Source organism: Vombatus ursinus, unplaced genomic scaffold (genome assembly GCF_900497805.2).
Source record: "Vombatus ursinus unplaced genomic scaffold, bare-nosed wombat genome assembly UNPS02014784.1, whole genome shotgun sequence".
NCBI lineage: Eukaryota > Metazoa > Chordata > Mammalia > Diprotodontia > Vombatidae > Vombatus > Vombatus ursinus.
This window is the reverse complement of record NW_020954562.1, coordinates 30,218,257-30,233,402: the sequence shown is the minus strand read 5'-3', so window position 1 is coordinate 30,233,402 and position 15,146 is coordinate 30,218,257. Positions and strand designations below refer to the sequence as shown.

Genomic DNA, 15,146 nt, shown 5'->3' with positions numbered 1-15,146 from the left:
AAGAAAGAAAGAAAGAAAGAAAGAAAGAAAGAAAGAAAGAAAGAAAGTAATGAAAGAAAGAAAACATATTTATGAAACAACTTACTACATGCCAGCCATGGTACTAAGCATTGGGGATAAAATTTGGCCAGCTAGTCCCCGTCCTCAAGTAATTTACATTCTAATAGAAGACAGCACATACAGCAGGGTTGTGGACAGGGAAGTCAGAGTAAATGGTGATTGGAGATACATGCTAAAATGATTGATATGTCCTTTTCAGAAATGATGATTTTATTAGATTATTGTTCTCAGAGCTAGATTTAGAAATGAAGGGTAATAGGGAACAAAGCATATTTGCACTATGGTACAGACTGGAGATGTCCAGGGAGTAGAATGGTAGGTTTACAAGTGGGCAAGATAAGGTGAATGATCACCAATCAGATCCCAGGATGACAGAGGTGAGACCTTGAGCCTGCTATGTGGTAAAGAAAAGATTGTGGAATTTGAAGCAAGGAAAAACATGAGTCTGAGTCTTACCACTGCACACTTGCTATTAGTGTGACTATGGGCAAGTAACATCCTCTCTGACCCTCAGGTTCCTTATCTGTTCAATTGGGACAATAATATATGTAACAGCAGTATAGAGTTTTTATTATGATCAAATGGGATGTGTGAAGATTGCTTTCTAAATCTAAAAGCATTTAAATGCATGCTATTATTATCTGAGGCAGAAAGTGCTCTTCTATCTACTTCTAAGAGACCTATTTGACTTCTTGTAAACATCAATTTTCTCTGGATAATAGCTAAAATTTATGAAATATAAATTAAATAAAAGCCTAGTTCAATCTTTTATCTGGTGAAGCCTCATTTAATGTGATAAGACAGTAAATTTGAGGATTCATCAGAAACTCATGGAGTGATAATAGAACAAAAAAGTAGTAATGAACCCAAGAAACTTTCAGGGTTATTTTCTGATAACCTACTGAACTCAAAAGTCACCAGAAAAATAATATATAAATCTGGGGCCGACTCAAGACACCACAATTTGACACCATCTCTCCTTTCAAGATTTATAGCCTATGCCATATACATGATTTGTGCCCCCAATAAATTAAGCTGTTGATCATTCCCCTTCTTTGCTTCCCCATACATGCCCCTTACTTCTCCACCTCCACACTTTGGGTTGCACAGTTCCGTAATCCTAAATTATTTCCCCCCTGCCCACCATTGCAAATGCCCTCATCCCTTTCTATTAATTTAAATTCAATCCATCTTCTAAGGCTCAGTTCAAATGCCACGTTATTCAGGAAGACATTCCTGACTGACTCACTTGATACTAACTTAAGAAGGAAAGTGAATTCCCTTGCTTTTTAAGAGGCAGGTCTCATGTAATAGAAAGGGCAATAGATTTAGAAGTAAGAAACCTGCATTTATATCACAGCCCTACCTCTTAACTAACTATGTATGTGACTTTGGGCAGGTCATGAGTCTCCACTTCCCCACTTGTAAAATTGGGATCATAGCTATACTATCTATTTGACAAGAATTTTTTTTGAGGAATCATACAAGCTAATGACCATATGTTTTGTGCAAAGTGCTATGTAAAGCATCAGCAATCACTATTAATATTTCATGACATTTCACTTTATCCTACTCAGGTTTTTTTTTAATGGAAATGCTTTCAAAATATTAGTGTAATTAATGAGAAAATTAGAAGAAATGCATTGTTATCGAGAAGCACTGTAAAAGAAGAAAAGTGAAACCAATTGATTATATATGTTTATATATGCACATATATATTTACATATAGATTTGTAAATTTCCATATTACATATGTATATATATGCATACATACACATATATGTTTGTATCTTAATCATCTTATGAAGCAGTAGAAATATTAAAATATCTCAATTTACTAATTCTCTAATTTGCTAATAAACTAAGACACTGAGGCACAGGGAAATTAAATGACTTGTTGCAAAAATAGTATCAGAGATGGGATTCAAACTAACTTCTCTTTACTTTGAGAATATTGTTCTCACTCTACTATCCCACACTGCCTTTCCCTGAACTTCATTCTTATCTGATTAAGATGAAAGATCCCAAGTTCTAGTCTCTCTATGGTGGGTATTTTGATTGTTATGGCTATTGTCATGTTTCTGACTTTATGGGACATATTCATCCGTATTTCATTTGTAGCTCTTATTACCACATACAGAACATTTTAACCATGTAAAAATCAACCTGTTAACTATATGACAATATGCAGACCATACTGTTGTGACTTCATATACTGGCCAACAATAACAACAAAAAAAATTATAGTCCTGGCAAGAGTTTCAAATAGAAGCAGACTCATAATTAGAATTCTAGCATCTAAGATGTGAACATGGGCTCTATAGTCATTATAGAATTATGTCAGAGTTGCGGGACAACTAGCCTTTCAGAAAGGCTTCTGAAGCCCCAAACTGCTTGATATACCAGTAATCCATTGTGACTGAACTCTAGCCAAATCCGGAGATGCTTGTAGCTGCCAGAAACCAAACAGCTTAAAGGTAAACTTGAGCAATAGATGCAGACTCAAGACCTTCCTTGAGACTTTCTAAACAAGATATCTTGGCTTATTGTGTCTACACATGTCTTCTCCCTTATCCTTGCCTGCCCCAAAGCCTCTAGAAACTATGTTATCTCACCCTTTTTTCACTCTTCTCTCAGTAGCTCTCCCTCTGTTCCCTTGCAGGATCTTCTCTCCCCCGCAAGTTTTTTTCCTCAGACAATGAGAAACACTTTGTAATTTGTTATAGGACTCTTCTGCATTTAAAGTCCCCCTTTTTGGGTACCGGGGTCTTCCTTTACCAAGGGCAAGGAGAAATTGGAAAAAGATCTTTTTTTAATGATAGAGAAGTTTCAAGGGCTGGGAACAGAGTAGAGCAGTCAAAGAGCTCACCTAGGGAAAACCTCTGAATTCCACCTCTCTCTCTCTCTCCTTCCCTCTTCCCCCGCCCCACACACACACTTCACCTTTATTGTTCCTCAGTTGTCTTTAGTAGCCACTTGTAGTCACATACAAGGAAATGAGGACCAACAAGTTGCAGATACAAAGGACTATGGCATATGGATAGCAGATCACAAAGAGTGGGAATTGTGGACCAGAGACATACCAGGAAGGAAGTATGCCTTGCTAAATTTTAGCACCCTGAGTGAAAACCCAGTCATCTCATACTGGTCAAAGGACTAGAAAGAAAGCAGTGTTATACAACAGGAAAGATTGTTAGTCAGAAGACATAGAATTCCCTTCTAGCTCTGCTATCAAACATAAATCCACTAAAATCCCTCCCTCTTCATTTAGAAAATAAGGAATTTGTGAATTTTCATTCATAAAATCAGAGGAGTTAGGAATAGAATGACCCTTTCAATATCATCTAATCCAGTCCTCTCATTTTACAAAAAAAAAAGGAAATTAATGAACAACTTACAAGTAGCAAAGGTGCATCTTCTGACTTAGAGTTTATTAGATAATTTCTCAAGTTCATTCCAGATCAAATATAATTTTTGGTAAATCTTTTCTCACACTTTCTCTTTTTCTCCTCCCTCATCTCCAGCATCATTCTCAAATTTAAAGAAACTTTCAGATCACTTTTAAAATCCAAAATTATCTAAATTGATGGGTAATGTAGCCCGAATTCGCCAAACTGCTGCTACCTTCCACCTTGTTTGACTATGTCAAATTGACCATTTGCAAAAATGCCAAGCACAGTTAAGATCTATAAGAATCCTTGGAGACCTGAAAAGGACATATTTGCAGGATGGTCTCAATATGGTGCAGCTTGGCAGAGAATATATGGCACTGAATTTGGGGTCCGGAGACCTAGGAAATCTCACCTAATAAGTATTTGCTGCATTACCATGAACAACTGACTTAACCTCTTGGTGGCCCAGTTGCCTTATCTGTTAAATGAGAGAGTTAGACTAAATGACTTTTAAGATCCATTCTAGCTCAACATCTATAATTGAATAATCCTATGAAATGTTCCCTATCAAGGAACAGTATCACCTTCAGATGCAGAAAAATAACACCTGACCCTAAACCCCCAGGATAAGTTCTAATGATTTTTATGAATAAATGACAAATAACTTATTAAATCTTATGATATACTGGACCTCATGTTAAGTGCTAAGGATACAAATACATTTAAGCAAGACAACCACAGACCCCAAGGAGCTTATATTCTAACAGGGGAACACAACATAAAAGGGGACCTAGAAAGGGGAATGGGCAGGATATTTGTATGGTGGCATTTTGTGGAAATGGTAAGGAAAGCACTTGGATCCCTGGTTCCAGGACAGATAAAATCTATTAAAACCTAGCTTCCAGTGCCTAGTGGGAAGATCTAGTGAGATGAGGATGAGGAATCTAGGAAAAAGGGCTGGAGTGTAGATGGCATGGTATGGAAATAGTAGAATCATACTTGAATCACTCCCGAATGTCAAGACTGGATTGACTCATTCAAGTCACCAAGATATCATTCAGCAACACCTTTTAGAATACAGTTATCCTTTCTACACCCTGGGGGAACACAGCATGGTGGCCCCCATCTGGAAAATTTAAGTAAAATATTTTAGTCCTCCCTTTGTACCAGAGAAAAGAAATTGTGTATATTCATGGTATTAAAAGATAAAATATGTTGGTATTTTGCAGTAGTATACCTATATTTTATACATTTCTGAGTTTCTAAACCTTTTCTTAGTCACCTGTTGGCCTTCATGTGTCATCTGCAGGTTTTGCAAAATTCCCCCCCAAAAAATCCGATTAAATATCTTATGCAAGTACAATGGCAAAAGTCACAATGTGGAAAAGATAAGTATAAGCTCCTGGAGCAGGGACTGTGTTTTTGCATTTCTTTGTATTCCCATTACTTACTGCATTACCCAGAACATAATAAGCACCTATTAAATGCTTGTTAAATAACTTACTGACTTTCTTCTTAGGAGAACACTGGTAATATCAACATTACATATTGTGCATGGGCTTAAATTTCCTGTAGGCAGACATATAAAGAAAGCAATGAGGTATGGGAAAAAATGTACTGAATTTTAAGCCATAAAATTGGGACCCAAATCTTTGTTCTCCCATTTGATACCTTTGTGACCCTAGACACTTTTCCACTCAAGCTTCCAGTTTCCTCTTCTGTAAAAGAGGGGATTGAACTAGAAAACCTCTGAATTTCCTCAGTTCAAAGCTGAACTCATTTTATGCCCCACCCAAGATAAAAAATAAAATAAAGCCTGCCCTCTTCTAAACCTTCCTGTTTTGGTCAAGGGTAGTACTACCTTTCTAGTCACCCAGATTCCAAACCTGGGTGTCATCATTCTTCACTGTTCTATCTCCCTTACATGACATGTCCATCCAGTTCCCAAATACTGTCACTACAATTTTTCTCATACCTGATCCCCTATCTCTGCTTATGTAGTCACTGCCCTGTTTCAAGCCCTTATCTTCACTAGGATGATTGCCATAGCTTCCTAATTGGTTTCTTTGCCTCAAGTCTTTCCCTACTCTAGGCCATTCTCTACCTAGCTACCAAAGTGATTATTTTCCTTAAGTACAAGTCTGGTCATGTCACCACCCTCCTCAGGAAACTCCAATAGCTTCCTATTGTTGAGGTTTAGGGATTTAGGGGTACTGGAACCCCAAAATCACAAATGGGTCCTACCCAAAAGAATTCAACCCAAGCCTTCTTTCAAACCTTCAAAGACAAGGTTTATTAGAATATCCATCATATTGGGCAGACTCTTAAGAAGTCTGAACATTAGTGAGCTATTGGCTAGATTGTAAAAATCTGAGCAGTGGCTAGATTATAAGAATCTAAGCAGTGGCTAGATTTTTAAGAATCTAAGAACCTTAATGGAGACAAGATGGACCTTATATACAGAAAGACTGTGGGAGGGATCTAGGAACAGGCAAGTACTTTGGGGTGACTGGAGGAGGGGTCTAAGGAAGATATTAATGGGAGTGGCCAATAAGCTAGGGTGAACAGAACTCCTAGGACCTGGACCACTGGCAAAGGGAGAATGGAGCCCAGCTAGGATTAAGGGTGGGAAATGACCAAGGGCCAAAGGGAGGTAAGACAATGGAGAGCTAGGCTACCTTAAGGGTAACAGAGAATTGGGAGATTGGGTGTAGCCACAATGAAAGGCCAGTTGATGGGATTATAACCTAAAGTGAATGCCAGAGATTTGACCATGTGGGAAAGTTCAGGGTTTTTTCTTTCTGGGGTTCAGATCCCAACTCCATCATTATTGTCATCAGGATTAAATATAAGCTCCTCTGTTTAGATTTTAAAGCCCTTCAAAGTCTGTCCCTAACCTCCCTTTTCAACCTTATCATTTCTCCCCTTCTCCCATGCTACAATGCAGCCAAACAAGGCCAGTTTTTACACACACACACACACACACACACACACACACACACACACACACACACCATCTCCTCCACTTTGAACTGGAATTCACTCCCAACTGACCTCATTCTCTTGAACTTCCTTGTTTCCCTCAAAATTCTACTCAAGCACCACCTTACATATGAAGCCTCTTTCAATGTCTCTAGTTTTTAGTACCTTTCCCCCAAAATATTTTTAACCTTGTATTCATATTATAAAAATTGTAAATATTTGTATTAATGTAGCCTTTGCCTCCTAATAGAACATCAGCTTCTGAGAGCAAGAGCTACTGAATTTTTGTCTTTGCATAACCAGTACCTGGTAACTGAATGGGTGCTTAATAAATTGTTATTGACAGATTGATCAATCATTAAACATTTAATTTTTCACCATCTTTCTGAAATAATGGACCATGTCAACCAAATGCCTTTTTCAAATAGTTCATCATTTTGTTAGCCTAAAATGTCATTAAAAAAAAATGATAAGGTCTTGGTATTCTTCTGTCACTGGTGAGCTTCACCTGAACATGTCTTCTGCCTAAATGTTTCTGTTTTTCTTTCTTTAAAGTGGCAGAGTTGTCATGTCACTTTAGCTAGAGGCTCCTATTATCCATTCCTATAAACTGCCATGCATAGACCCCCATAATCCACTTAAGCAATCTCAACTTTCCTAAATGATTTTAGCAGCATGCAATTGTTTTGAAGGAAGTTCTACTTCTTATTCATATAAAATGCCCAACTGGTTCTATAGACAAGTCCATTTTCAGGTTATCAAAGTTCTTCTGATGAAAAAAATGAAAACAACAACTGGTTTAAATCCAGGACTTCTCATACTTTTTCTAATATTAGTTATGATGGTGCAAAGTGACATGTATCATAGAGTAGGTGTTTTAATTAGATAGTAGATCTCAGGATATTGGAATCTGGAAGGTGTCTTTGTCTTTTATGCAAAGGCAACAAGATTAGTAACCGGATCCAAACATGAAAGGGAGATCATGTAACCATACTTTCACAATCTAGTTCATAGGTTTCCAAAGTAGTTGATACCACCCCTAGGAGATGCTGGAAAGATCCAGGGGGGCAGTAGTAATCTCTGGCACTATTGGGGAGACATTGAATAAAAATAAGGAGGTGGTGGAAGCATAAGAAAAGAAGAAAATTTTGAAAAACCATTCATATGTGTTTCACCTGCTGTATAACAGAGTTAAAGTCACAGTGATTACATTATTTTCTAATTAAACACAAAAATCCATGCACAGGTCTTAACAAGTGAGTGTTAGCAGGCAAGTGTGTTGTCAGAAAGTCCAGCATGCATTGGCAGGAATATATGCATGTAATGACTTGTTTACAATATGATACTATATAGTTACATGATGCAATATTGTGTCATCAAAATTTCAATACAGGAAAAAAACCACAAATTTACAATAAAGTATTAAATTTAAGAAGCATCATTTTTTTAAAAATTATTTTTTGAAATGACTCAAATATTAAAAAATGTTAAAGTGTTAAAGAAAGTAGATTTCCAGGGGGTGCTGAGTAATTTTTTTTTAAAGGGGGCAGTAGGCCAAATAAGTTTGGGAATCTCTGATGTAGTCAAATGTATTCACTTTGCAGTTGTCAATGCACATAGAAAATGCTGTCATTTGGGGTCGTCTTAAACTTTGTCTCACTAAGTTATTTAGAAGACAACCTTGATGACAATAATGATAAGTTCTATGGTTTCCCTTCCAACCAGGTACAGGGAACCATCTTTCCAGCTCCAAATTTCAATCCTGTCATGGATGCTCAAATGATAGGAGGAGTCCTTCAAGGATTTGGTAAGCTTCATATATTGACTTTTGTCTTTTTATTTCAATGCTATTTCTTTTTAATTTAAGTGTCTTTAAAGGTGAAATGGTGTACTTGCAAAAAAGACTAGAGAGAGTGGGTCAGGAAAGATATGGGGAGAAGAAATTAAATAAAGACATAAAAAGAGAGATCAAAATTGAGTGAGGAGAAAAAACAAGGATATAGGCAACAGAGAAGAATGTAGTGTCCACAGGATGATCAAGTTTTGAAAGTTTTTTAAAGATCATGTTGTCAGTTAAATGGTACAATGCAGGGTCTGCAGTCAGGAAGACTCATCTTTCTGAGTTCAAATCTGGCCTCAGATATTTCCTAGCTGTACAACCTTGGGCAAGTTACTTAATGCTGTTTGTCTCAGTTTCCTCATCTGTAAAATGGGCTTGAGAAAGAAAAGGCAAACCACTCCAGTATCTTTGCCAAGAAAATCCCAAATGGGGTCAGATACAGCTGAACAACAACTAAAGACCATATACTCCAGATAAAGAAACTGAGACCCAGAGAGGTTTGTCTAAGATAATCAGTGTAGTATTCAAACCTAGATCCTCAGATTTTAGATCCAGTAATCTTTCCTGTACACTAATCTGGTTCAGAGTTTGAAAAGGTAGTATTGGGATAAGTACTAGATCTGTGATTTCATGGTATAAGGAATTCTAAGATGAGAAAACTTCCTCTACCAGAGCAGGTCAACACCCTCTATTGGTAGGCAGCGATTCTTAACCTTTTTAATGTCTTAGACACCTTTGGAAGTCTGGTAAATTTATGGACCCTTCTCAGAAAAAAAAGTTTTTAAATAATTGAAGGAAATGCTAAATTTCAGTTAAAGTCAGTGGAAATAAAGACATATTTTTCTTCCTATTCAAGGTCATGGTCCCCTGAAATCACTTGCTAAGAGTCATACAGCCAGTATGTGTCAGAGTTGGTACCTTAACACAAATCCTCCAGCCATTTCTCTATCCAATGCACAATACTGTCTCTGTAAAATAGGTGATTAAAGAAGATCATGCAAAAGGAATTTTTTAAAAAATTAAATGTCTTCAAAATACTGAAATAAATTTTAAATAAAGTACACACCTATGTGCTCCTTTAAATGCATCTGGTTTGTTTGTTTTTTTATGAGGTCTCTTGGTAAAACTGTGTTAATTAATAACTTTAAAAGAAATATTTGTTTAAAAACGTATAAAAGTTTTCCCAGGAAAGCAAGCTCCATCTCTTTAAAGAAAAAGTGGGCCTTAGGAAGAAGTCAATTTTTGCTGTCTCTATCTTAAGTGAAACAAAGATGGCTTTAATTGTGCCTTCTAAAAAACTATCTTAGAAATGTGCAAAGCTCTTGTGTTTTTCAAAATATCAATCATTAGAAAAATTATAGGGGCAGCTAGGTGGTGCAGTGGATAGAGCACCAGCCCTGAAGTCAGGAGGACCTGAGTTCAAATTCAGCCTCAGACCAAACACTTGACACTTACTAGCTGTGTGACCTTGGGCAAATCACTTAAGCCCAATTGCCTAAAAAAAATAAATTATAAAGACAAAATGACAAAAAGCTACAGATTGACTCCCACCCACCCCCCACCCCCACCCCCACCCCAGAATGCAGTAGTTTCAGGCTATACACCAGAAACATCTATTTTTTTTTCAATGAAGCATTTTTTCCCACTTTACCACTTTCCAATCCACCTGATATTGAGGTTAGGGGTCAGAATATGGATTCTTTTTGAGCAATCCTCATTTGCTTCTCCTTGAATTTTTGAGAGTCAGAGGTCACAAAAATGCTTCTGTCTTTAATCTTCTGATAATTGCTTCAGTTTGAATAGTGACAATGAGATGAACCTAAAGGAGTAAATGAATGACAAACCTGGATGGGGGCGGAGTTGAAATTGAGTATTTGCTAGTAGAGTACATTTGCATTCAACAAAAATAAGCATATAAAAACAAGCCAATTAGTAGCTGTTATCCCCCCCTTTTTTTAAAATTCTGAACTTTCATACCAAATGGGTTTTTATATATACAAAGCAGAATAGGAATAGGACCATATATGTGTTTCCTACTGACCTTCATTCTATTTGTTATCTATGCATTCTTAAATGCTTCAATACTCTGTTTTTGTAACTTTCTTTTTGGTTTTTTTTTGTTTATTATGCTAACCCTACTACCTCTTCCCAATTTCTTCCCTCCAAACTCAAAGAAAGAAAAATAAAACTCTTGTATCAGATATGAATAGTTAAGTAAAACAAGTCCCCCCACAATGGCCACTTCCAAACAAGTACATATCATTCTATGCCATTGATGTGGTCTAGAGGTTAGGGGTCCTGGAATCCCAAAATCACGACACCTGAGTCCCTGCCTGAAAGAATTCAACCCAAGCCTTCTTGCCACCAAAAACAAGGTTTATTGAAGATTCGCCATATTAGCTAGACTCTTAAAGAATCTGAGCATCTATGGATTCTAAGAATCAGAGCCTGTTAATGGAGACAAGATGGACCTAATATACAGAAAGATTGTGGGAGAGATCTAGAAGTGACCTAGTTCATGAGGTAATAGAATTACCAAGGGTGGGAAGTGGCCTGGGGCCATAGGGAGGCAAGACTATGGAGGGGAGGTTGGGTGTAGCCACAGTGAAAGGCCAATTGAAGAGATTATAGCATCAGAGATTTGACCATGTGGGAAAGTTCGAGGTTTTTCCTTTCTGGGGCCCAGATCCCAACCCCATCATTATGAGTTTATCCCCTCTCTGTCAGGAAATAGGTAACATGTTATATAATTGGTCCTTTAAAATCATGGATGGCCTTTGCCATCAGAGTTCTTTGGTCTTTCAAAGCAGTTTTCCTTTATAATGGTCTCATTATTGTATAAAATGTTCTCCCGGTTCAGCTTAGTTCACCTTGCATCAGTTTATACATGTCTTTCCAGGATCATTAGAACCACTTTTCACTGGCTAATACAGGCTGACAGAGCTGGGACCTGACTCCTGGCTTTGACATCATATCCAAGTATACTTTCCACCATGCCCTACAGCAGCTTCCTAATATTAAATAAATAAATGAATGAATTATGGCCAGAGATGAGCTTAAAATACTGTATATATTTAAAAACCTAATTATTTTCAAAGATTTACCTAAACTAGTCCCTATGAAAACATCTGATTTGAAGCATATCTAGACAGATTAAAATGGCAGTTTAATCAGCATACTTTTGCCATATAAACTCAACCTCTGTTGGAAATGTAAATTCCACCCTAAGCTCTTCTTATTAGATAAAAGTCTTTACACTAGATTTCCCAGTTGACTAACCTTGAGATACCTCTGAAACCATACAGCCTACATGATTATCTGTCACTATCCTATAGAGAAATGAAAGATACATGAGACTAGTAAATATTATTGATATGTGCAAGCTTCTAGGAAATATTGGTCTTCTGGAAGGTCTCTCTGACAGTTTGGTGGCTTCCACATTTTAAAAAGATGTGGAGTCTCTAGAGAGGCTCTAGGTCCAGAGGCAAGATTCAAAATATTGATTAAAAATATTAGAAGATTGGTCTTGATCATTTATTCTTCACAGGGCAGCAAGTAATACAACTAAATTGTTCTCAGATGAAAAGGAAAACAGGGTGGGGGAGAGGGAAATAAGACATTAGTTAGCTAGAAATATCTGTTGACTTAAAGGTGATCCTAACTGTTGTGCTGGAGCTTCTGGGAACCCCAAATGCAAGGGTACAGGGCATGAGTCTGCCTCAAAAGAATTCAACTACTCAAGCCTTACAGCCAAAGTAGCAAGTTTAGTGGTGTAGTCTGGAGGTAACAGAGAATGGAGGGTTGGGCTGGATGGGGGGGGAAGGGGGAGCCACAATGAAAGCACAGTTGAAAGGATTATACTGGGATGAGCCCAATGCCTCAGGCAAACACCAAGGATCTGGGTTCAGGGGCTGGATTCTTGAAATTCTTGGCAAGGTTAGGGGAGTATCCAGATCCCATACGCCATCATTCTCCCCTCAAACAAATGAGGGGTTAAGGTCTCAGCTTCTGAAACTGCTTCCTGTTGGCAAGGGCTGTCCCTACCTTGCTAGGTTCCATTCAAGGTGTCAGACTTTGGAGTCTGGATGATGTCATGTCCACTGGGCTAGAAACTTTGGACATAGTTGAAGCCTGAGCAGTCATCTGGAAGTTGAAGGCTCAGAACCTGAAGGAGATAAACCTGGCAAGGAGGTTAAGCAAACAAGGACCAAATAGGCATGAAAGGAATATACTCAGAAGGGGAATAAGGATGTGAGCTAGTAGAAAAAAGAGCCAGGATTTCCACAAAGAAAATGATTTTGGGGCATGAGGTTATTACTGATTTCTTGCATCTAACTAGCCTTTTCCAAAATACATTCAGTGTGAATCTCTACCTACCCAGAGTTGTTGATGTACATACAACAAGAAGTGTTTGCTAGAGCACATACCCTCTGCCCCCAGAGACAAGCAGGTAGTTTATGGCTATTCTGTTATCTAAGACTTTGTTTCTAGGGAATCCAAAGATTTCTGAATTTCCTGGAGACTTTGCCAGCTGGTGAATGGTGTCTTTAAGGTTAGAGAAAATGAGTTCATGTTGTAGGTGACCATACAAAGGCAAGAGATACTCCACTTCCTTTTTGAGGAACCAGAGGACATTTCCCCAGAATCCATGCTTTGCCCTTTTCAAGGGAGAGGTCCTGGGGTGTGTGACATTGAAAATGGGAAAGGGGGTGCTAAAATCCAAGAGTGTATACCCCAAAGTCCTTATAAGGTGTTAAGCGTTAGGTGTCAGGACAGTAGTTCTGGGGTCTTGCCATGCATTCTGTTTCACCTCTTCCCCAGAATTTTTGTCATTTGGCTCACTGATCCCACAAAGGAAAGCATAGCCTTTGGGGGTACAGGTGGAACTAGTTCATAAGAGGCTCTGAGTGTGGATGCTTCAAGGATCAGAATGGTTGCACATTAAACTCCCAGGCAAGAGGGGTGTCTTTAAGTGATCAATAAGAGTGTTGTAACTAGAAGGAGATGTGGCATTATGAATTAACTTAGAATTAAAGTTAAAAAGAGAGAGCCTACTAGGAAAGTAGGGGATGCAGTCATAAGTGCAAGTGGGAAGTGCTTCCTTAGTACAATTGGTACAGCTGGCTGATATAAAGTTCTGGAGACACTTATCATTAGTTGTATCTGTACAGTAGTACAGGTCAAAAGACTAACAGAAACCTTTACAAGACCTCCCTAAACAGAGGTATTAACTCGTCCAGTGGCCATGGGGCTTGTCTCCCAAATCAAGGAATATTCTCCTGTGGAGAAGCAAGGTGTTGAGATGGAGAGAGTAGCCCATAGAGGATTGACCAGCGTAAGGGGGGCAGGCAAAAAATCTCTGAGGAAGTCATGTTAGGGAGGGGGGCTGAAAGTTGCCCTGTGGGTGTGAGTGGCAGACCCAACAGTCTTGGACTTCTCCCCAACCCCACCCTGCCTAAGGAGTTTCCCAGTTTAACTAGTGAGTTAATTACCTTCCCACTTGCTGAGGCCAAGGGTGATTGAGGTATCAGGGAGGAGGAAAAGGATTAGCATTATCATTGTCAGCTCAGAGGGAAACGATTTCAAGAGAGAGAAAAGGGGTGAATTAAAGATGGCTAAGGCAAGGCCAAAACATAAAAGGAAAAGGCAAGTATAATTTCACCTCTTTTTTATCCACCTGTCTGCTGGAAGGGGCTGGGGACTTTCTAAAGAGTAGCTTGAGGTCCTCCAAGGGCTCACAGGTATATTACAGAATCTCATTGGGAAAGGGGGAGGCAAGAAGATATACTAGTTTAATCCTAGAAGTATGAGTCCAGCTGGTGAGGCCCTTGAGTTTTACTGCCATTGGAGTAGTGAGTATGACTTGGAAAGGTCCTTCCATTTGACTTCTAATTGTTCTCCCTTTTGGGTTTTCCATGACTTTAAATAGACCCAACCTCCAGGTTGTACTGGAGCAAGACACTCCTTTTCACTGCCAAGAGGTTCTGGAAGATGTTTATTGGCATATTCTGTTAGGGCATTCCTGACTGCTCCTAACTGAGTTGCAAATTGGGTGATCAAATGCTGTTCTGGTCAGAAGTTAGGAAGGGCCTCCCATACAGGAGTTCAAAGGGGCTAAGCTTGATATTTTTCTGAGGTGTGATATGGACTCTGAGCAGCCCAACTGAGATATTCTTAATCCAATCTTCTCATGTTTCTATGCACAGTTTAGTAAGGACTCCCTTAAGGGTATGATTCATTTTCTCTACTTTACCAAAAAGACTTTGGATTCCAGGCTGAGTGGAGGTGGTAGGTGATTTTAAGGCTCTTTGCCACAGCCTGGATCTATGAAAAAAAATCTGGGCCATTGTCACTCTGTAAAGAGTTAGGCAAGCCAAAACATGGTACAGTTTCCTTTAATAGGAACTTTGGTACCTCCTGAGCCTTTTCAGTTCTGCAAGGAGAAGCTTCTACCAAGTTAATAAAGATGTCAACAAAAAAACAAAAGCAATTTGAAACCCCTGGACAGGGGCATATATGTGTGAAGTGTATCTACCAGTCTTTACCTGGGTAGGTACCCCTCCTCTGAACAGGTTTTAAAAGAGGTGGAGGTTTGACTGCCCCTTCAGTATTCACCTGGGCACAAGTTGGGCAAGCCCAACAGATTTGTCAGATGGTTTCTCCTAGCTTACTGCCAGTAAAAATAGGCTTTATCAGAGACTGGAGGGCATTATATTCCAAGTGTGTGGTCTGGTGTAAACCAAAAAGAGGCTTCCATTGGCTTTTCTTTAGGATAAGAAGTTGACCTGAGAGTATCTGAAACCACCAAGAAGGGGAGAGAGAGTATCCTCTTTCTTTAGTAAGGCCCTACTCTGAGGGCTGTCAGAAAATGT

General features: G+C 38.6%; 1 protein-coding gene across 1 annotated transcript in view; it reads left to right on the top strand.

The window, feature by feature from the left end:
- Positions 1–1,559: 1,559 nt before the first annotated feature.
- The window catches only part of ANXA10 (annexin A10), an 84,835-nt gene continuing 71,248 nt past the window's right edge, over positions 1,560–15,146 (top strand). Inside the window, exons 1-2 of the mRNA XM_027867012.1 lie at positions 1,560–1,580; positions 8,160–8,241. Of these exons, the coding sequence (XP_027722813.1) occupies positions 1,560–1,580; positions 8,160–8,241 (103 nt within the window). The remainder of the gene's footprint in view (positions 1,581–8,159; positions 8,242–15,146) is intronic.